Source organism: Vigna unguiculata, chromosome 1, assembly GCF_037176805.1.
Source record: "Vigna unguiculata cultivar grain cowpea cultivar isolate G323 ecotype 2 chromosome 1, ASM3717680v1, whole genome shotgun sequence".
Lineage (NCBI taxonomy): Eukaryota > Viridiplantae > Streptophyta > Magnoliopsida > Fabales > Fabaceae > Vigna > Vigna unguiculata.
Genome location: NC_140792.1, coordinates 24342822 through 24366888, shown reverse-complemented (window position 1 = coordinate 24366888; position 24067 = coordinate 24342822). Strand labels below are relative to the sequence as shown.

The 24067-nt window shown below is 33.8% G+C and overlaps 2 protein-coding genes across 8 annotated transcripts; one reads left to right on the top strand and one right to left on the bottom strand.

Annotated features, from left to right (window-relative positions):
* The first annotated feature begins 1364 nt into the window (after window positions 1-1364).
* On the top strand, window positions 1365-4657 carry LOC114189284 (protein LAZY 1). Its single transcript, XM_028078002.2, has 5 exons — window positions 1365-1442; window positions 1521-1587; window positions 2175-2944; window positions 3506-3800; window positions 4459-4657. Exons 1-5 carry the CDS (start codon window positions 1437-1439, stop codon window positions 4476-4478), a joined length of 1158 nt encoding a protein of 385 aa, XP_027933803.2. The 5' UTR covers window positions 1365-1436; the 3' UTR covers window positions 4479-4657.
* ABCI11 (non-intrinsic ABC protein 14) lies at window positions 3324-16535 on the bottom strand. 7 transcript variants are annotated; one of them, XM_028086757.2, is made up of 11 exons: window positions 16376-16535; window positions 16241-16298; window positions 15863-15942; window positions 15516-15567; window positions 15295-15428; window positions 13102-13216; window positions 12896-12982; window positions 12683-12731; window positions 7497-7581; window positions 5514-5588; window positions 3324-3761 (listed from the first exon to the last, which is right to left on the bottom strand). In XM_028086757.2, exons 1-11 carry the CDS (start codon window positions 16447-16449, stop codon window positions 3758-3760), a joined length of 813 nt encoding a protein of 270 aa, XP_027942558.1. In that variant the 5' UTR covers window positions 16450-16535; the 3' UTR covers window positions 3324-3757. The 7 variants fall into 7 exon arrangements, 4 of the variants coding, with proteins under 4 accessions (XP_027942558.1, XP_027942550.1, XP_085526744.1 ...); XM_028086749.2 differs by lacking the exon at window positions 3324-3761 and adding an exon at window positions 3841-4251; XR_003606634.2 differs by lacking the exon at window positions 7497-7581 and having other exon boundaries at window positions 3324-3777.
* Window positions 16536-24067: the final 7532 nt, after the last annotated feature.

Sequence of the window (24067 nt, the reverse complement as noted above, 5' to 3'; positions counted from 1 at the left end):
TCGTATGTATTTCTTACAAAATTTGTTGCGAAAAATATTTTATACAAAATATTTTACAAAAAATTGATAATATTTCTCACAAATTTTTTTCATAACAAAATTTATAAGTATTTCTTGTAACAAAAATTTTAAAATAAAATTGACAGGAAATATAAGATTTTTTAATAATGCATACGAACAATATTTTTCTCTTCTTGTAGACTTTAACTTCACTTTTAATCAATCTGCAATGTGCATATGTGGAAATCTGAGAAATTAGAGAGACATAAAAGGTTTTATCAAGAGTTACCACAAGGCATCATAAAGAACGTTAATAAAAATTCAAAATCAACACAATAATAGTCAAAGAGCTATTAGCACAGTTGTCTTTGGGCTCGATGTGATAATGATTGAACGTTTATCCACTTGACCATCTACCCCTGCCCCTCTCTTTACGCTGATACTTGCACCTCCTATCTATATGTTCATCATAACAATATTGACAATGATATAAGCACATAAATATATTATCAGGCACACATGAAAAGATATTTTCTTAATGCTTTTAGCTCATCCAGAAACTTCTCACGCTAGCCCTGCAAAGAATCAAGTCTAGCGTTTTAATTCTAACTAACATTAGAAGTGTCTAAGCAAGTTCTACTGGTTCCCTAACAGCGTCAGAAAATTCAAAACACTGGGACTGTGGATTTTTCAAGTTAAACAGAGAAAAAGTTTCTCGGTTTATAGCTGATACTACAATAAAGATGGTTTACATCTTGCCGAGTACAGGAATAAATTAATCACTTAATAGAAGTAGGACCTTCGAATTAAACAGCAATGTTTCCAACAATAGCATGTCACTGAAAGAACTCAACAACTGAAAATTTAAATTTTCCCTAATTTGTAATAGTGTATTATTAGATACATTTGTAACCATAGTAGAGTAAATTTTTCTGATAGTGTTTTAGCCTCATGATTCAAAATTGACAGTATTTGTCATCAAGCATTACGTATTTACATCTGTCAGTGGTCGAACTCCATTAAGTTCATACAGAGACAAATATAGACAAATAGCAATTTGATGGTGTTTTGAAAAGAATAGCCAACCACACTGTTGTATCTATCTAATTGTTTTTCTCTATGGGCACATCTAACGTAGACTCTTCTAGCATAAATCTAGTTCCAACTCATAATAAATCACAAAGAAAAGGTCTTTTGCCTTTTCACTTTAGTAATCGTAACCTGCCAATCCTAGAGATCTTTTTCTTTGCACACACACACACACATATATATATATATATATATATATATATATATATATATATATATATATATATATATATATATATATATATATATATATATATATATATATATATATATATATATATATATATATCTACCAGCATAATCAGTCACTAAGAGAATTTGGTTATCAAACAGGAAAAGAGACCAAAATGAAGGTGAGTCTAAACTCTGCCCATTGACAATTAAAAATTTCTTCATTCCTTCAGCTTCATCCCTGACTTTCCTTATTGCAGTTATTTCAATGGGTGCATCGAAAACTTCGGCAGAATAGTATAGAACCTTTCAAGGATTTCACATTTGGTATTAAGCTGTCCTTATTATCTTATCTCTTAGATTCCAATTTTCCTCTATTTTTCTTAATGGAAATGAATGAAAAGGAATAAGAATCTTTAAGGCATTCAGTGAAGGCTAAAGACTGTCACCAGTCACACCTAAACACTTCTAAATTTGGTGACTGATTGGTTACTGTCAGTCAATGAAATAGCACAATATGAACATTACGTTGATTTTTCTGATCTCTAGTCTATGAATAATCTTACCAAAATTTTAAGAGATTCAGCGTAAGCGTAAGGTGTTTTGCACAGTAGGTCTTTTAAACATATCAAGACGACTACTGTACTTCAAACCTCTGCATCCCACTTTATCACGTGGTTGCAAACACTAACGTACTGCAATTAAAAATTTGTACATGTATTACTCTCCACTTCCCTTGTCCACATTTAACTCATCTAACTATTATCCCTTTTCTCTCAAGTTCCATAGTCCTCTTTCCAGATACCAGGAGAACAATACCAAGAATCAATGTTTCACCAAGATATGTAGCATGCATATGTCTTATCAATTGTTAATTTCAAAAGTTTAGTAATTTCTTTGGACTCAAATTTCAGGAAACCCTTGTACTTGCCTTACAGTGAAGCCAACACTTGACAATCAATACTCCCATACAAAGCCATGCTTCAGCTCCAAAAATCAGCCCAGTTTCTCAAAGTCACACAATCAGGAAAATCAAATATCTTATTCTGGATTGGTTGACAGCCGAGAAGATAAGTCTCAAGAAGAAACACCAGCAATATGCTCTCAGCTCTTTGAAGGTTTCCTAACAATTGGAACACTTGGTACAGAAACAGACACCAATGAACCAGGAACACCAACATTTGCTAAGCCTTCGGGAAACATACCAATGAGAAGTGAAGAGGTGACAGAAAATGAACTCAAGCTCATAAGTTATGAGCTCGAGAAATTTCTAGAGGCTGAAAGAGAAGAAAGTTTTCATGATTCATCAGGAAGAAACAGCTATGTTAGCACTATCACACTTAGTGCAAAGGAAACAGATGGACCCAAAGCTGAAGATTACAGAAACAAAGCTGTATGTCCACTGCAAGGATATTTACTGGGGTCCTCATTTGAACTACCAGAAACAAAACAAGTAAGTAAAAAGAGAGCATCGTTAGCTGAGCTACTTTATAGGACAAAGGCAACAAGTCAAGATTGTATAGAGACAGGAATAAGAGGTGAAACACAAGTCAAGGAAACACATAAGTCTGCTGCCAGGCATATTATGAGAAAGGTATTGAAAAGGGTCTACAGTTCTTTAGAAAGCTGCAACACTTCCAGGAAAGATGCTGATTGTGCTTCAACAAATAAAAAACTCCACAAGGTTGGTCTCTTATACTAGATCTTCTGAATCACATTTAACAAGAAGTCTCTTGGTTGTTCTACCACTTGTTACCTTTGATTATTTCTTTATCATATTAGTAACATATAGCCAATGAAAATTGAATGTGTTCACTACACTAGGAATAATGTAAAAAAGGATGAAACCAAACACAAACAATACAAACCAGATTATGAGAATCACCATCAGGTTCACAGATTTATTAGCAAAAAATTATCAATACGAAAATAACATATTTATTGCTTGGGTGTTTTCATATATAATAAAGTAAAACACCATACATAAAGGAGAATCTGAAGAAAATAGGTATATGAACATCTGAAATTTATTAAACATATCTAAAGAACTTGAACAGAAGGTATTCCGGTAAGGAATTAAACTAAATATAACTTTGTCAAAGAGTAATGTTCCAAATGTCAGTCCTGATAAGTAAAGTGCCAGAATAATTTAGCTATGAAAGCAAACTCTCAATTTCAATATGAATGTCTTGAAAATACATTGAATACTATGACGTTATCATAAATTATTTGATTCATTCATCAGGGTATGCAGGCTCTACGTTTGTTTCACAGAAAAGTCTATCCTGAAAGCCCCATAAACGGAAAGGATTTCATTAAATCCCACAAAGATGAGATGCAAAATGTTTCTCATGAATTCTTCCATGAATATGATAATGGGAAGCCCACAAATCCAGACAAAGGCAAAAAATTTCATCCAGATACCAAATCAAGAGAGTGGTCCCAACACCGTACGATCAATTGGAACCCACCACAGCTTGGGCAAATAAGCAGTAGCTCAACTGGAAATAATGAGCACTGGATCAGAACAGACGCAGAGTGTAAGTACATACATCTAGAATGCAATTCCTTACACACAAATTTGATAAATATCTTCCATTAGCACCATTTTACATATTCATAAAAAGTCTCATCTCAACAACAATACAGTAAAAATTGCCAAAATAAACAAATGACAAGGCAAACAAAGAGAGGGGGCAAGAGGTTGGATCAAGGGAGTGTTGAGTATTGTTGTGAAACAGAGAAAAGCAAACTGTCAAATAAGAGGATGTGAAATTGTGGGGAGGCATAACAGAATTTTGTAGAGCCGTATTGTTGTTTAAGCCGGGAGGGCAGGTCTGTGTGTCAATTCTGATTGTATTATCTTCCAAAGCATTTTTTCTGAATTTCCTCTAATATTTTCAGCATTACTGCCAATTACTTTGATCATATATTGGACACTTATCAAGATAAAAAGGGTTCTAGTATTGATCCTCTTTCCCACCACACATCCTACAAATTATACACAAACACCCTATCAATAAGTATTTTGATTAAAATGTTTTATAAGATGCAACATACAATCAATCTCAAACTAATCCTGAGCATATTTTTGAATGCAAATTAATATATCATGAAGTATCATAATACATGCATGACTGAAGTATAATTAGATTATGATTACGTATTATTACTCATTCATAATTTTTTATATTGTAGATTTGGTGCTGGAGCTGTAGCAAGTTGAATTAAACTATGCTAAAGTGGTGATGAATTGCACTATAAGTGAGACTTGTAAAACTAGTATTGGTAATTTGAAAAAAATGATTGTATTATGCCTGTACTTGAAGTAATCATGCAACCAATAAATCTGTGTGTTTCTTGACAGTTTCTCAATAAATAGACATGTTTGGTTTAATTTTACTAGTTTGTTAATTTTACTTGATTTTACCGTGTCAAAGAAGAGTACCGCAAATGAAAATGAACAAATCAATTGCAACCAAAGATATGCATCATCAACCACAAGAACAGATTTCTAGGACTTGGTATGAGGTCAATACAAACTCTCTTTACTAGGATTTTATGAGCATTCAACTGACCCTCAAATAGACCTAATGAAATGAATGTGCAGGCCACTGGTTAGAACACAAGAATCATAACTTACCTTTTAAATGTTAAAATTGTAGTTATCTAATAATTACTTGAGGAGCCCACCCTTAGCTAGCTATTAAGGCAAAAGAAATAAAACACTTAGTATTCCATTGAATATCTTAATAGAAGTTCCTATCGTTATCTTTCGTGGAAATTGTTATATGCTTTTTATACAATTATATCTCTAAATTACCTCACTTGTTTGCCTTTGGCTTGAAACATGGGCAAAACAAGTATGCCATAGGCATATATATGCAGAAATTTAATTAGTTTTTAAAATGGGAATAGCAAGAACTGAAGCTATTACTACTTGTCAAAGAGACCTCCAGACCATATTAATGTCCATATCCCAAGAAAGCTTTTTATAGAATTATATTTTTATTTTTTCAATTTTTAAAATGGGAATAGCAAGAACTGAACTCATAACTAATTTTCATAGAGGCCGTGAGACCATTTCAATGATCAAATCTCAAGAAAGCTATTTATAGAACTATATTTTTATTTTTTCAGAATTCCCAGTTTAAGCATCCAAGGTACAATAGAAAATAAATCAAGCCTTGACGATAGAGGTACAAAACTCATAAAATGTCACGGAGATTAAAAAGGCAATTGAGCATAATTACAATGGTAGAAATTCTTCTTTAAGGTTTCCACCCATTTCCATTCTCCATGATCGATCAACTAGACTTGCAAATTCTCTGAAATGCACACAAATCTCCATAAGAAAAATCATTAAGTCACAGTGTTGGGATAAAAAGAGAAACGTAAACTTCACTCTCTCTTTCTTGATAAGCAGAATTTATGGTGATAGAAAGTGAGATACAAATATAAGATGACAAGAAATCCTTAAAAACTATATAGATTAAATTACTCTGTAAATTACTATAGTTTTATTAAGTTTTTAATTTAGCCAGAATAATTTGAAACATTTTCAGAAAGTCCTTACAGTTTTAAAAGTTTTTAGGCAACTCCCTTCGTGTTAAAACCTTTATATCACTATTAATTGGCATGGTGACAATGCAATATTGCAAGAAATCCTCTTGTAACAACTAATGCATATCACTTTCTCAAAATTGAAAATTATAATGATAGATACCAGAAATTATAGGAAGCTTAAGAATAGAGAGGAAACAGAGATACGGAGAATACTGTATATTATTATTCTTTATGAAATCTGATACAGAAAAGCAATGACTCTCGAGAGAGCTCAATGCCATCTCAGCTAAAGTCAATTCCCATCCGTACAGCACAATCACCCTCCCATATATTCCCTCACCTCTCACTCAAACCGAAAAGATCTAAGGGATTCTCTACTCTCTCTCCTCACACCAACTCAGCCAAACTGTTAGTACACTCAAATCACGTGTGTGCTCGTGGACCCTCAAGTAATGGGTTTCGACTTTCTCTTTTCATACACTTTAGTAACCTGGCCTGGTTCGTATCAATACCTCCTCCCATAAAATTCACCTTGTCCTCAAGGTGAAATTCCAGAAATGACTCTTTCATCTTGTACAAGTATGACCATGAATTTTCACAAGTTGGCATGTCTTTCCATTTTACCAAGACTTCCCACTTGTAATCTTCATCTTGTCTTATAGTCAATATCCCCCAATTTTCAGTCAAACATTGAGGAAGTGGTTGCACATTAACTTCAACTGCTACAATGGGTTGAAGTAATGATAAATGAAAAAACGGGTGTACTATGCCATCTTCAGGTAACTTCAGCTTGTATGCAGCCTCCCCTACATGTTCAATGACCTCTTATGGTCAATAATATCTAGGACTGAACTTCTGGTTGATACGTTTAGCAAACTTCTTGAGTTTATAACCAAAAGTCCTTACATAAAGTTTTAGAAACATTAAAAGATGAATTGAAGTTCTTACCAAAATAGTTAGATCATCCTAGTAATCATAGGTCCATAGCATAAGTAGGCATCTTTTAACTTTTCTAATTAGTTTGGAGTCATTTGTGTCTTAAGCTTTATGCTAGTGAAGAGAATCTTCGGGAAGGACATCCAATTTTTATCTTTGAATATATAATTTGAAGAGAATAATCTTCGATGGCTTATCAATCTATCTCGATTGTGGCATCTTCTTCATTACTTGTCTCTTTCTGCATATTTTATGTATTTGATCTTTGGGTTGAGTTTGTCAACAATGATGTGTTCATCCTAGTCTGTGACTAAGTGTTCATTAGATAACCATCACAAGAAACCCTTTCACAAACAATTTTGGAAAACAAACTTTGGAATAGAATTTGTTTGTTTCTTTTCTTAATTTGAGCCAACAACATAAAAACAATTTTTCATAGTGCAAGACAGAAACAAGGGTCAGAAATCCAAGTCCACTAAAAACTCTTTGATTGACATTAATTTACTGCGTAAAAACCAAGCAACTATGTTGATACACATAAGTCATGTAAAAATGAACATCATGTGTTTACCCATCAATGCATGACATCATTTTGGAACACACGTTACAACAATATCTTTGCAAAAATCAAAGAATTTATAAATCACGTTCACAAATCATTAGTTAAATAAATGCATAACAGATAAATGTAATAAGAAAATGAAAATCAATAGAGTAGAGTAAATTGAAACAACCTCAAATCATGACTAACAACTAGCACAGTTAGTTCCTTTTTCAAATGCTTCAACAGCTTCACAACATCAGCACGTGCTTTCCAATCTGACCAGTGGGAAATTATTAGATGTAACATCTTGATTTGCATCATTATGGGCTCATGGGTCCTATTAGTAGGACTATAGGGAAAATAAAGATAGTGAAAAAGTAGAATAAAAGGGAAATAACAGTTTGTATTCAAAATGAAAAAAGGAAAATAAGAAAAGACAAATTCAGAAAAAAAAAAAAAAAACAGTTTGTAAAGGAAGAGAAAGCTCAACTGGGGTCGCTAAAAATGAAGGTCGTCGAAGATGAGGGGACGTTTGTCAATATGTGGTTAGAAAAGGTTAGGCCAAAATTAGTTTCATCGTTTTAAGTTGTGGAGAGACTGTTAGGTCGATTCCTGGATCTAACAATTTCTTTTAACAACACTTTGCCCCAATTCTAACTTATCCTCTCCTCCCCTTGTCCCATTATCTCTTAAATTTCCTTCATTTAAATCATAATAAAAGTAAATGGTCTTGCTAATAAGTAAATGGTCATACCAAACAATAAAGAAAATATGGGCTAAGCCCATATACATAATATTGTAACTAACATAAGATATTGTAACTAACAATACCTAACACTCTCTCTCAAGTTGTTGCATATAAAGTTTGTTGCAAATATAATCAATTCTACGTCCTTATAAAGACTTAGCAAAAATATCTCCTAACTAATCACTTGAGTTAACAAACTCACTCCTCATGTCTCTAGATACAATATTTTCTTGAACAAAACGATTGTCAATCTCAATATTTTTTATCCTTTCATGAAAGACAGGACTATAATTAATATGAAGAGCAACTTGATTGTCACATATAAGTGTTATTTGAGTGTCATCTCCAAATTGCAATTCTTTAAGTAATTGTTTAAACCAAACAAGTTCACAAGTGACTAAGACAATAGTTCTATATTCTGCTTCTGCACTAGATCTTGTCATAACATTTTGTTTCTTGCTCTTCCAAGAAATCAAGTTATCTCCAATGGAAACAAAGTATTCGGAAGTAACAAATATTGGACGGAAATATGGAACAAATGTTTTAGGTAACAGAAAAAAGTGAGATGTTATTACTGTTCGAAGACATTTAATGAAGGAATTTTTAAATTCAAACATCATCTTGTTAGTACTAGATACAATTTGGAACCTTTTGTTCCAGTGCCAAAAGAAATTAAAGTTTTATGCTGTGTTTAGATCCGCATGAGTACTATTCATGCGGATGGAAAGTGACTTGAAAATGTGTTTGGATTTGCTTTTTGTGCTGATTTGTGAGTGTGGATTTGCAGGTGAGCTTGGCGCTCTCTGAAATAAAGAGATGGGTAGGGAAAGCCAGATCATCATATTAAAATTACTTTATTGTCCCTCTCGTTTAACAATTTAATTTACTTACATTTATTATATTTATTAGTTTCTTTTTTCCTTAAATGTATGCAGGAAAGATTCCTAACTGCACACCCTGCATAGGTTTCTACATGTTACGTGCATATAATAATTAGTACTATATAATAAAATATATATAATAATTATATATTAATTATATGGATATTGAAAACACTGTATATTATTATATATATATATATATATATATATATATATATATATATATATATAATTTTAATTTTAACTATTATAATAATTAGTTTTATATAATAATAATAATAATTAATATTATTATGCAAATAAATATCTTTTGTAAATGAATTAATTATATAAAATAAAATAAATTTAAATAAATGTGGAGATATAAATTAAATAGTCTATATTATAAATTATTTTAAATTATCATTGAGAATAATAATAATTTATTTTAAGTTATTAATGATATCAATAAATTATATTTTTCTAATTTTAATAACATTTTTAATTTTATTTTAATATCATTTCTTCTATTTACATTGAAGGGTAAAATGGTAATCATATAATTTACTCTACTAAAAATTATAATTTATTAAATTTTATCAATCACATCATACACAAACTTTCATCAACTTTCCACTCAAATCAAACCATTTTTCTCTTAATCCAAATAACTTCATCTTTACCTACAAATCAACGCAAACTCATTCCCTCAAATCCTCACCCCATTCCAAACACAACATTAATGATGAAAGTTGCCACTAAGGGTAAGGATGCCTCATTGAAGAAAAGAAGGTTGAATAGCCTTGAAGAAATTTATGGTGATTAAGAGAGTGAACAAAGTCAAAGTAGTAGCAAGATATTTAAAAGTAAGGGAAAGGATAAATCTATTGATGGTGTTCAAACTACTCTAAATGAATTATACAATAAAGGTGATAAAGAAAAAGTTGATGAAATTTTTATACAGTAGTCCATTTCATTCAATGTTATTAGAAATTCATCTTTTGCAAAAATGTGAGATGATTGGGAGATGTGGTGTTGGCTATAGACCTCCATTGATGTTAGAAAGAAGCTTTTGAAATAAGCAATGGGAAAAAATCATATACTCCTTCAAGATTACAAGGATGATTGGAAGAGAACAAGTTGCACAATTACGTTGGATGGGTGGACAAACAAGAAAAGACATTCAATTTATAATTTTTTGGTGAGCAGTGTGTTTCTTTATTCATTGGATACCTCAGAATCTCAAAAATTGTTGATAAAGTATTTAAAATGTTGGGTGCTGTAAAATTTGTTAAAGAGTGTTAGATATTGTTAAGATACAATACAAATGCTCTCATTTTTGCATCAATAATTCTCTAGCTACCTTAAAATTTGCAGAATTATCAATAACTACTTTCACCACATTCTCTCTACAAATCCCACAACATCATCCAACATTTGTGGTTATTGAGATGTATGAGGTATCCAATAAATAAAGAAAAGCAGTTCCTTTAGGACTATTCACCAAAAAAAGTTACATTCCTTTTTATCTATCCAACAATCATGCGGAATTGTCCAACCTATTCTCTTCCACTCATCATTTTACTCTTCAAGGATTAGATCAGTTTTTTACATTGCTTGTTTCAAATGTTTTCTCTAACATCATCATAAGATGGAGGTTTTTGCGAAAGCGGAATTTCTAACAACACTGAATGCAAGGACACTTTTGTAGAAAAATTCAACAACTTGTACACCATTTTTGTCTTGATCAATGTTTTTTGTACAACCAATTTAAAGTAGCTTGAATACCATGACTAAATTTTTCCTTTCCTTTATTTTTGAATATCATACTACTACTTTGAGTAGTATCCACTTGTTCACTCTGCTCATCATCAAATTCTCTAATGTTATTCAACTTTCCTTTCTTTATTGAAGCTTCACTAACCTATGCTACAACTTTCATCATTACAACTTCAATTTCTTCTAACACTAAGGCACAAGGTTCATAATCACATCAAGTACCGGCAAGATGATGCTTGAATCTGAAAATTCGTTTATTGAATGCCTTTGAGCGATAATTACATTTAGCTTTTATCCACTACCCAAGGCATCTACTCCAGGTTCCCATCTGACAACTGACCTATTTCCTACAACACTTTTACTTCTAGGTCTAGGAAGTGAGAATGCAATTTGCATTGGGATCAAAAGAAATTCAATCAGACACAATTTTGGACATTATAAACATTTTGCAACTAAAAAAGAAATAGAAAAGAAATACTTTAAAAACATGAATTTTAAAATACAGAAATAGGAAATAAAGAAAAAACATATGATAAAAAAAGTAAAATAAAGAAAAAGATAAAATAACAAATTAAAATCCAAAAAAAGTTAAAAGAAAAAATATTATAATATGAAAAAATGATAGATAAAAACCACACATAGGACTTGCGCCACTAAGCTCATAAATAAAACGATCTCAAAACCACAATGCGATGAGAGAAGAGAAGCAGAACTACAATAAGAAACAGAACCATGATCAAAAACAAAACCACAATGCGATGAAAGAGAAATGGAACAGTGTCAGAGAAGGGGAACGATGCGTGAAAATGGAGGTATGATACACGTTTTCAAGATTGGGTTTTCGGATTTTTAAAAGGCAAACCAAAATGACGTCAATTGTCGTTTTTATGCCCAACCACAGACTCAATGGCTCAATCTCAAACTCACGAGTCTATCATGAGTAAACCAAGTTTGGGCAATTCTACTCTAAGTCTGTCAAAAAATGAGTCCCAGACAAATCAACTTGTGAACAATGACCAAACTTATAGACTCAGAAATTAACTAGTTAATTTGCGAGTTTGAAAACGTGGAAGGAACTACTAGGGAAGATTGTTTAGAATCGGATTTCACTAGTCAGTTTACAGATTTTAACCTTGAGAACAAGGTTGTTTCAAAAGAAGGGTATATTGTTAATGTTGGAAGTCCCACATCGACTAGAGATAAGGCCAATTTACAATATATAAGTGAGGTGCAAACCTCACCTTACAAGCCGGTTTTGTGGGGTTGAGTTAGGCTTTAAACCCACTTCTAACATGGTATCAGAGCCAAGTTAAAGCCTATCCTAGCGAACTTTCTTGGACATTCCACCCGATATCGGGCCACTAACAGACCACCCACTAATTTCTTATCCCATGCACGAGATGAATATACCTCGGCGTGAGGGGTGTGTTGGAAGTCCCACATCGACTAGAGATAAGGCCAATTCACAATATATAAGTGAGGTGCAAACCTCACCTTACAAGCCGGTTTTGTGGGGTTGAGTTAGGCTTTAAACCCACTTCTAACAGTTAAGAATGAGAACAAGGTTGTTCCAAAAGAAGGATATATTGTTAAGAATGAGAACAAGACTAAGACAAAGGGGAAATGACTTTTACTAGTCTATTATAGAAGGAAAAAAGGGGCTAAATTATAGCTAGTTGTAACTCGGTAGCTAGTTATGCCATTTGAGACCAAGGACCTAATAAGTAGGTCCTCAATTGCAGTTGGGGGTTTTGAGATTTTGTTTAGTAACATTGGTGAATCTGGTTTTGATTGCTGACTTCTGTTTTTGGTTCTTAACACCCCCAAATAACAATTGCATTGCATTACAAAAAATTTAGAAACAAAATTTCAACAAAGCCTGGATTTTTAATAAAATTTGACTTAATGGGAAGAAGAAATCAATTACTTCATTGAGTACAATAGCAACTAGCTAAACAAAATAAGAAGTCATATGTTGCATTGTCATACCGAGTCCAGCAAGAGGTTCATCCAATATCAATAGATCAGGGGTTTGCACCTGAAAAGTACATTTAGAAAAACCATTAACCATATGCCAATTCATGCTTGCTTGATTGACATCTAAAATGTAATAAATGAGGTAGCATCCATATACTACTGAGGAGCCAGTCAGGTGTAAGCATGAAGCAATAGCACGCAGGAATTTAGAAAAGAACATCTTACCAATTGTATTGCCAAGGCAAGACGGCGTTTGTAACCACCACTGAGGGAGTGAGGATTTTTATCCAATGATATCCCACTTAATCCAACCTATAGTAACAAACAAGAAAGAACATAGCACATGAAATATATAAATGCGTTAGTGGAGAAGAAAGTCATCAATCACATATTAAATTAAATTAAATAATCACATACAAAGGCATAACTACCCAGTTAATTGCCCTCTGTAGCCCTAGAGTAAGATTCTCCCTAAGGTGATGGCTACCCTTTTGCCTTGGCCAACCAAAAGTGACTTCATCAAGCACATTATCTGCCACAAAATACCTACGTTGCAACAACAAAATGTGTAGCACTTTAGAAATGACAATCCAACAAAAATGAAATGATCAAAGTGTACATTGTAGACAATTAAACAACATGCCATTCTGAATAAAAGATTAGAGAAGGTACAATGCCGTAAATATTTTTATATTAAAATAAATATAATTATTCTTCAAAGTTCAAAATATTTCAATTAGAAGAAGAACATATGAAAGTTATATCTAATGCTACAAAAGGTATTATGCTGCTGCTGCCTGTTTTTGGACAAGAGCCATATCTGCTAAAATATCGTAGTAATTTACATCTTAATGTTAGACAGTGATATAATAAATTTTTTCTCCATCAACAAAAATATTTACTATTTGAAAAACAAGAAGATGGTGAGTCAGTAAATTAGCCTTGAGATCTGGGGTCATAAATTCATGGTTCTTCTAGTAAAAAAAGCCGCAGGTGTCCATCGGGTAAAGGTTGCATAAATTTGATCCTCTCCAAGTCTCACAATGGTTGGAGCCTTGTGTACTAGACAACTCATTTATCATAGTTGAAGATCTCACATTGTCTACTAATGTAGGATGCAAACCTCACATGACAAAGTTGGTATTGTAAGGTTAAATTAGACTTAAAATCTGTTTTTCTAAAAGGACATAAAAGCCTATCCAAGTATATATATATATATATATATATATATATATATATATATATGGGAGTACAAACTCCATTACTAAGTCAGTTTTATGCGGTTAAAATAAGCTTAAAGTCCACTTTATAAGAATTATAAAGAAAAATAGAAAGCAATGAAGGATGTTCATAACAGGTTAAATAAGGATATGGTAACAGTAGAAATATATTAAATAAAATATATAAATAAAAGATACTTTGTCCCTCCACATATTTGACAAAAAATCATAACAAAATCCATGTGCTAAACACCAACAAGAAACTTGGAAAACACCTCTATCTTGAAATAATGGCAAACAAACTAGTCTTGAAAATAAGATAAGTCTGTCTTTGGTCCTTCGTAATCCTCAATAATTAACAGAACTTTCTCCAAACAAATAGACAGTCATCAATAAAATAAAATAGTTTTGGTACTCATTTTTACATGATTTTTTGGGGAATTTGGTCTGCAACACATCTATGTTTAAGCTTAATCGCTTCTTGTTTCCGTTTCTACAGAACTGAGCCACAAGAAATTTGCAGGTATCCCAAGAGTCAAACTCTAATTTCTTTTTTTTTTTCTTCCAGCATTCTCCTATCATTTTCTTGAAACTAGTTGGTTTAAAGTGAAACACTAACTTTGATGAAAGAAATTTTAGGTTCCAATATCATGCAATCTCTAAATAACTTAAGTACATTGTACTTGTTGAAATTTGTTAGAGATCACACATTGAAAGGATGAATTAACCTTAAAATCCACTTTTCTATAAGATGGTATCCAAACAGATCCTTTCGTATAACCTGCTATTCAGCCCCTATTCTCATGTTTGAGCCGGTGTGAGGAAGTGTGCTGCAGATCCCTAATCAAATACAAATATGACAAATTATAGTATATAAGTAAATGCAACTTACCTTATAAAACTGGTTTTATAAGTTAGAGCTAAGTCTTAAAGTCCATTTTCTAAGAGAATGCCACAGTTTGATTTTACCGATTTAACAACATTCTAAGCCTCAATTATAGTAATTTTAGCATCAAACCACACAGATTGAACCAACATAAAAACAACCACCATAGTAACATAGTCAAAAACCAAAATCCACCAAAGGACTCAAGAAGCAAAACCACATAGGCTTGCACAGAGCTGCAACAAGCAGCAATTTCTAACATATATCACTGATAGACAACATAGTCCAACTCACGAAGCCTTCTTGCTTTTCTTAGCCTTCACACTTTCCACAACCTTAACCTTCATATCCCCTTTCTTCCTCTTCTTCACACTCAATTACTCACCTTAACAGCCAATTCACTTACACTCAAACAACATATTTGATATGTGGTCAAGATTTACAACACAAAATTAAAACAAATGCAAGATAGAGATTAACAAAACCTTTTACTATATTCAATTAGTTTATATTCATACCTCTCAGGAAACTGGAAGACAATACCAACCCTTTCTGGCACCAAGGGCTCTGGAGTTTGACTAGGATTTCCGTCATTCCCATACTTTTGGATGTAAATAGATCCCGAGGTTGGTTTGCATATACCTGCAAGAAGCTAAATGGAGAAATGCAAGGCCATTTCGTGAGCTATGACCACCATCAACCTAAAAGAAACATAAACTAAAGGGATAAAACGTATAACCTGCAATAGGGTTGTTTTTCCACTTCCACTCTGTCCAAAAATTAGGCCAAAACTGTTGCAAATGGCAGAAATAAGCTGCCACATAATACAAAAAATAAAAAAACTAGGAAGACGAATCATTAAAACTTTCATACTAAGGAAAATCATCTTAGTATTTTGAGGGAGCGGATTCAATGACTTTTTGGGGGGAAAAGTTATGTAAATTTAGTTTATTTTCATATGTCTTGAATGACCCACTTCAATTTTCAAATAATAAAAAATAGATGAAAATAAACTAAAGTTACATGACCTCTCCCATATTTTGAAGTTAGTAATACGATGAAACAAAGACACATACAATTACGAACCTTTTCTCTGGAAGTGAAAAGCTAACTGAATTTAGAAGTTTAAGCTGAGTCCCCGGGGGTTGATAGCTAACCTCTCGAACCTTAAGCAAAAATAAAGCTTTTCAGAACATACATTCCTGCAGTTTCCATCATAATGTCCCAATCCATCCAATGCACAATAACAAATTCCAATACATCAAATGAAAAACGAAAAAAAAAATTGCTTATTCCAGGGTAAAAGGCCTTTTAGGTTATCCCAAATTCAATCCAAACATGCACATGTATTTTTACCAAATTAAATTTCACAAGAGACAAAATCAATTCTAGTTCTTGTAAGTGCAATAATGGAAACGGTTAGTGGTAAAACAAAGGCCGAAGAGTAACTGGAGAGGAGCATACTTCGAAAGAGGAGTGGCTACAGTTGATTCTGGGAAGCTGAGTTGTTGGGAACTTTAGCCTGCAATTAAGAATATGGCTCAGAGAGGATTAGACGCAACGAAATGCAATTGAGAAAGAGGAGAGGGAGAAACACACGATTTGGAAACAGGGAAAAGCGGTGGTGGTTGGAGGGGGCGCAACCCAATTGGTGGCTTTAAAGCGGTGGTCATAGCCGATGGCTGCCGGTACAATTTCCGTTACGTTTTGTCTTTCTGGTTCAGCTGGGTCTGTGCAGATACCTGCTCAAAATATGGTTATCAATCTATATATCATTTTATCCTTTTGCTTAAACTATACTTTCAGAAGTAAAATTTGAATTTGATCCCTTAATTATTTTTTATCTTAATTTAGTTTTTATTTTAGAAAATTTGATCCAATTAAGTCATTTCCGTTAGTATAGTAATATTATTAAATGATGTGTCACGTGTCAGGATTTTTTGAATTTTTTTATTTTTATTTTTGAATTTTTTTATTTTTGAATTATTATTTTTTTAAAAAAAATTAAAATTTTGCCACGTGTCAAACTGATATTGTGCCACGTGTCAAGCTAACACTGTGCCACGTGGCAGTGACAGTGCCATGTGTCACTATTATGATAGGTGTCATTTTCTCATTCTCAAATTGGTTCTTGTATTTTAATTTTTGTCTAATTTAGTCCCAATTTTTGTAAAAATTGTGCAATTTTATCTTTCTCTAAATTGAAACCAAATTTAATTTTTATATAAATATGCACAAATATTTTTAACAAAATGTAAGGCCCACATACATTCTACCATTTCATTTAAGAGCTGCCCTAGTCTATTGGGCCTAAGGGCTCACCCAAAAAGGAGAATCAGACCTAATATGCCCTAACCCTAACCACTCTACCCACTTTCAGAAAACTATCCATTGTCCTAAGAGCTGCAGTCATCTCCCTCTGCTAGGGTTTGACGTCTTCGTCTTCGCAAAGGTCCAACTCTTTTTCCTCGCTCATGTAAGTTGCTTTCAGCTCTTTTCCCTTCAACTTACTTTTCATGGTTCCTACTAGGGTTCGTACTAATAAACCCGTTTGAATCTGTTCTGCTTCACTTTTCTAGCTTTGTAATCTTCTCCTAGAGTTGTGGTGTTCCGCTGTTCGGTGTCAAGGTCTTATACTAGCTCATTCCAAGTAAGGGAAGCTAGATCCTTTTGTATATTCCGTGAAAACTTGCTGCTTTCCCATTGATTTCGTGATTGAGTGGACTGTGTGTGAATATGAACTGTTGGGAATGCCTGCTTGAACTGTTTGGGTGTGTGGGTGACTATTGCACGAGAGATCAGTGGTGAGCACTGGTTTTCTCGCCCAAGCAAGCCTGCCTCGCCTAGGCGAGATTAACAGAGGCTCAAGTGACCAGCTCAGTTTTGAGCGAGCGAGCGTCTCGCTCAGGCGAGGGGAGTCTCGCCTAAGTGAGAATGCGTAGAAGCCACTGTTCCTGTGTGTTGAGCTCTCGCCTAGGCGAAAGAAGCTCGCCTGAGCGAGAGACCCTCTCGCTTAAGTGAGACCCTTCAGCCTGAGCGAAGAGTTGGGCGAGAGTGCGTCCTGGTTTGATATTTTCTCTGTTCTTGGATGCTTGGCATGGATTGATTGGGTTATTATATAATGGCATGAGGTGAATGAATATGCGTGAGTGGGAGGGCGTATAAGTTGTGAATGATGAACTTGGATAATTCTTGGCATGTAATGAACATGAAATGGTTGGTTATGAAAGTGGCATGGTATTGATATGAGATAGAATTCTATATTCATGGATGGAGGATGATGAATTGGTATGGGTTTGACCTAGAATATAAAAGGGGTTGGTTATAAAGGTTGACATGAGATGTATATGCATGATAAATATTACTTGGTTGTTTGAATATGATTGGTATGTGGTCAGTACGTAATTCCTTGAAATCTCTAGGCGAGATTTCAGGGTCATGCTTCAGTGGTCGGGACGTAATTCCATGACCCCTTGTTAGTGGGAGTTCATGGTGGTGCCCTATCTATATAATTTGGTAAGGATTCAATGTAAGGTTGCATCTTGATGCTCTAAGGAGTCAGTTAGTCTCACATAGAGAGGACTGACTCTTATGGTGAGAGTAGCAGGAGGCCCGAAACTCATTAAGGGCTAACCTTGTGTGTGGGGGATTGAGACATTGTAACACTTGTAACACTTAGCTCGTGGGTGAGCAGAGAAATCAACCACAAGTGCAAGCATCCGCTGAATCTGACTAAATTATATGTATCCGGATGAGTCGAGTCTGAGTCTTAGTGTATTGTTTGCAAGTCATAACATGATTGGTTGATATATGTTCATTGGCTTGTGAAATAGCATGTATTTGTATGATAAACTATTTTATACTCCAGCTTACCCTTTCGTTTGTTTGTTGTATGTTCTGTTGTGTGGTTTTCTCTTTTTGCAATGATCATCAACTTGTTGATGTGAGTAGAGGTGAGAACTCCCGTAATCATCAGGGTGTTATAGTCTGCTGCATAGTCTGCTTGGACTGGACTTAAGCTTATTTGGGCTTTTCTTTAGGGCTATGACCTATGTACTCCTTGTCTTTGGGCTTTAATTCTAAATACTGTTGATTTATATTTTCATACTTTGTTAAGGCATCGTGGTGTGCCCTTTTCCTATTCGAGTTTCTCTTGGATAATTCTGAGGAGTAGTGTCTACAATCGAGGACTTTGTTTCTAATACTATTCCGCGTGACATTCCTTTAATTAGCGTTATTAATGAAATAGGGTGTTATACAAAGCAGGATCAACTATGTTATTGACGAATTTAGAAACTAATTTATAATAGAAACTATTTTAGTCATCAATGTAGAAATCAATTATAAATTTTTGAACTATTCTAGTTGCAAATAATGTTTAGTTTATAAATTGGTACCTAAATTGGTTACTATAATGACTAATTTTTTTGTCATTAAAAGTGGTCATCATTCAAACAAATATTTATTTTCTTCTAGTCAACTACGACTTTATAAATTAGATACTTCATTTATATGAATCGATAAAGTATCATAAAGTATTGAACATGAACACATGACCTAAGTTAAAGTATCATTGTATCATAGGAAATTAGACATCTTTAAAATTGTTTTACATTTGTCATTACTGCATACACTTTTTTATGATAATAAAATAAAAATATTTTTAAAAATTATTAGTATAATAAAATTAATTAAAAATGATTTATTATAATGAAATTATTTAAAAATAAATTATTATAATGAAATTAATTAAAAATAAAATATATAATGAAATTAATTAAAAATAAACTATTATAATGAAATTAATTAAAAAATAAGTATTATAATGAAATTAATTAAAAATCAATTATTATAATGAAATTAATTAAATATATTACTAAAATTTAGATTAAAGTTTTATAAAATTATAACATACTTTTATGAATTTTATAATGTTATAAATATATAATACAAATACTAGTAGATGTTAATTAAAACAAAAATAGTTATAATAAAGGCTTAGATATACATTTGGTCTCTATTTTGTCAAAAATATTCAATTTGGTCCCTATTTTCGTTGTTTGGTCAATTTGGTCCTCATTTTTGTAAATCGAGTCCTTTTGGCAAACAATGTTAAAATTGTTAACGACACAGTGATAACGTGGAACTGTTTAAGTTACGTGTCAATTTTTTGCAGTGATGTTGGCACATGTTGGCATAGTGTTTCATTAGTTATATTTTAGGAAAATAAAATAAAATGAATTGCGTATAACATAAAGCAAGGGTTAAGTGAAAAAATTAAAAGGTGAAATTGAAGGTTTACTACAGCGAGAAATTGGGCATTCGAGTGGTCGAGAGATAGGGAAAAATTAGGGTTGGTGAGAAAAGGGAAAATTAGGGTTCTTGTTCATCAAATTAGGGTTCTTGTTCATCAATTAGGGTTCGTGAAGAGGGGAAATTGCGCTTCGAGAGTGATTTGCGATTGGAGATTGGAGATTGCACTTCGAGATTGCGGTGGGAGGTTATCATTCGATATTGGAGCGTCAACTAGGTTCAGGTTGGTAAGCTTGAGAAATATTTGTGTAGTGTTTTTCGTTTGCAGTGGGTTTGCGGTGGGTTTTATAGCTTTGTGGTTTATTGTTTAAAAAGTGGTACTTTTTTGGTTGATGTGTACTATCTTTTCGTTTGTGGTGGGTTTTATAGCTTTGTGGTAGGTTTTATAGCTTTGTGGTTTATTGTTTAAAAAATGGTACTTTTTTGGTTGATTTGTGTAGTGTATTGTCACTTTCGATAGTGGGGAGTGGTAATATTTTATGTGTTTGGTGGTCCCCTTGTGTTCCCCGTTATTTATTCATTTTTCAGTTGTGGTCCCCTGTTTAATTGATAGCATATCATTTTTTTAATATTTAGATGTGTGACGAAAGATTAAAGGTTGTGGTCCACCATGGTGGACATTTTGTTTAGAATGGTGGGCTATTATATGTGGGTAGATTTATTGATGATTGGTCATGTGACCCAAACACATGGGGGTATTTTGGGGTGTTAGACACACTTAAGTCTATGAGTTATTTAGCTGTTAAAGAATTGTGGTGTGTTGTAGATAGACGGCTGTAATTGTTGTATGATGATAATGGGTCAATTAATATGGTAAACGTTGCTAAGCGTAATGGAGAAGTCCACTTGTTTATGGTCCATATTGTGTCAGAAGCAGTAGTTGTAGATGATGATATAGACAATAATTTGGAAAATGTGATTGTTGAAGTTAATTCTGAGTAGGGAGATGAAGGTTTGAGTGAGGTTGTTCTTGGGGGTGAAGGTTTGGGGGGTGAAGGTGGAGGTCTAAATGAGGCTGACTTGGGAGGTGGAGGTGAGAATGAGGATGACTTGGGAGGTGGAGGTGAGAATCAGGCTGACTTAGGAGGTGAGGATGAAGCTGAGTTGGGATCAGGAGGTGAGGATGAACCATTGTTGAGAGGTGGAGGAGAGGCTGAAGCTAATTTGGGAGGTACATGTGTGGATGAGGCTGATTTGGGAGGTGGAGGTGATGCTGACTTGGGTGGTGCAGGAGGTCAGGATGGGGTGTTTGAAACTGAGGTGGATATTGAGGCCGAGGTGCACAGTTGGGATGAATCGGAGACTGAGGATGAGGACTTTGTTTATATTCTTGTGAATGTAATAGGGGACATCAATAATTCTGATAATGATGTGGGTTTTGTGGCAGTTGAAGTGGGTATAACTAAAGAAGAGAATCAAAGTGAATGTGAACACAGGGGGAATGTGCTAAAACACATTGATAGAGGGCTTTCTGATGATCAGTGGCTGTCAGATGAATTATTGAGTGATGGAGAAACTGATTGTGAATCAGAGGATGATGATAGCAATCGAGATGTTTTTGGGATGTTTGTGATGCCAAAATCCATGGCAGACTATAAGTGGGAAATGGGAACATATTTCCTTGACAAGGAACACTATAGAGATACTATTAGAACGTATGCAATTCATGGTGGAAGAAATATAAGATTTGTTAAAAATGATAAGCGTAGAATTAGGGTGAGATGCATGAGGGCCTAAGGAAACTGTCCTTGGTTAGCTTATTGTGCGTTGTTGACTTCCCATCATAACTGGTAATTAAGGAAAGTTATTGATGTTCATACTTGCAGTAGGGAATTTACCATTGATATAATCAATTCTAAGTGGTTGAGTGGGACTTTGGAGACAGACTTGAGAGAAAATCCAAGTTTAAAAATCTATGAAATACATAACAAGGCTGTTATGAAATCGAATACTAGAGTGTCAATGTCTATGGCTCGTAGGGCAAGAGCAATGACAGTAAACCAAGTCCAAGGTTCATTTAAAAAAAAATTAGGAGAATTTATGATTATGCAAATGAGTTGCTGAAATCCAATCTTGGATCTACAATAAAATTGAAAGTGGAAGACGTGTAGGGTCAAGCAACATTCAAAAGGTTCTACACTTGTTTAAAAGCGTTTAAAGATAGTTTTATGTCATGTAGACCAATAATTGGGTTGGATGGATATTTTTTGAAAGGAAGGTATGGGGGTGGGTTATTAACTGTTGTTGGTCAAGATGGTAATGATTAGATGTTGCCACTATGCTATGCACTTGTTGATGTAGAGAACAAAGAGACACGGACTTGGTTTATAGAGCTATTGATTGAAGACTTAGGTGGGCCAGAAGTATGTCAGTCCATCACTTTCATGTCAGACCAACAAAAGATAAATTTCAGTACTGATTTAATCAATATTTTAAAGTGTTTGCACTATGCTTATGGACTTATCTATATTTCATTTTTTTTCTTTTGATAGGGACTTATGCCTGCTATACAGGAGTTGTTACCTAGAGCAGAACAAAGATTCTGCATGCGCCATTTGTATGCTAATTTTAGGAAAAAATTCAGTGGGAAGAAATTAAAGAATTTAATGTGGCGGGTTGTTGTAAGTACCTATCCCCAAGCTCGGGAAAGAGAAATGAGAAATATCAAAGAAGTCAATCTTGAGGCTTACAAATACCTCATAGCCATTCCACCAAGGTTTGTTTTTATCCTCCATATTGACAATACTGTTATACACTATGATGATGCTAACCTTTGTGTGACACTTTCATTTTCAGATTTTGGTCCAAATCTAGGTTCACAAATCCAACCATCTGTGACACTTTGGTAAACAACATGAGCAAAGCCTTCAACAGTGTCATAATTGATGCAAGGACTGAACCAATTATATCAATGCTAGAGGACACCGAATTTATTTAATGAAGATGTGGGCCAAAAATCGAAAGAAGGTGAAAGCTTTGAAAGGTTCAATCTACCCAAAGATTAAAAGCAAGTTGCGAGAAGAATCAACCTTAACAAAGAACTAGATTCTAAGGTATTTAAATAGTCATTTTCACACAATTAATATTAATCATTCAGGCTTATTGCTAACTTTTTATGCTTTGATAGTTGGTCAGGAGAAAAGATTTTTGAAGTCAAGCACATTTCACTTATTGGAGAGAAGTACAAAGTCAACATTGACATAATAATGCACGTGTAGGAAATGGATGCTCAGTGGTATTCCTTGTTGTCATGCACTTGCTGCAATGAGGTTCTTAAATTTGAATGTAGAGGAGTTCATACCACACTGGCTCAGAATTTGCACGTATGAAGAAACATACCACTCATTAATCTATCCAGTCAATGAGCAGCTGCTTTGGGAGAGGACTTCCTATAATGATGTGCAACCCCCCTTCAAAAGGAGATTACTTGGGAGGCCAAAGAAAAAAAGGAGATTGGAATAGTGGGAGTTAAAGAAAAATGATACAAAGTTGAGGAAAGGTGGTCATCAAAAGAGATGTAGGGACTGTCGTGAAGTGGGACATAACATAAGTAATTGTCCACAAGTCCCTCAACAAACATAGCCTACAGAGCTACCAGCACCCCCATCAAGTCAGCAGTCCACACAACTTACACAACAACCACCACTACCATCAAGTCAGCAGTCCACACAACCAACACAACCTACACAACAACCACAAGAAGTCTCAATACAAGCTGGGCAACCAAGCACAAGGCATAAATTGCAGATTCAAAGACCAACTTGAAGATCCTTTTCTATGTTTTAATTAGGCCTACTTAGGAGACCACATTTTGTGTCAAATGTATTTAGGCCTCTTTTGATGTAATTTTGTAATAATTGGTACTTCTTTTGTTAACTTCTTTTGTCCAGCACTTGACTTTTGTTTCACAGCTGAATTGCATGACTTAACAGGTTCTGATTGCACTTAAATGAATATTGGTCTGCAATATTGGAGTTG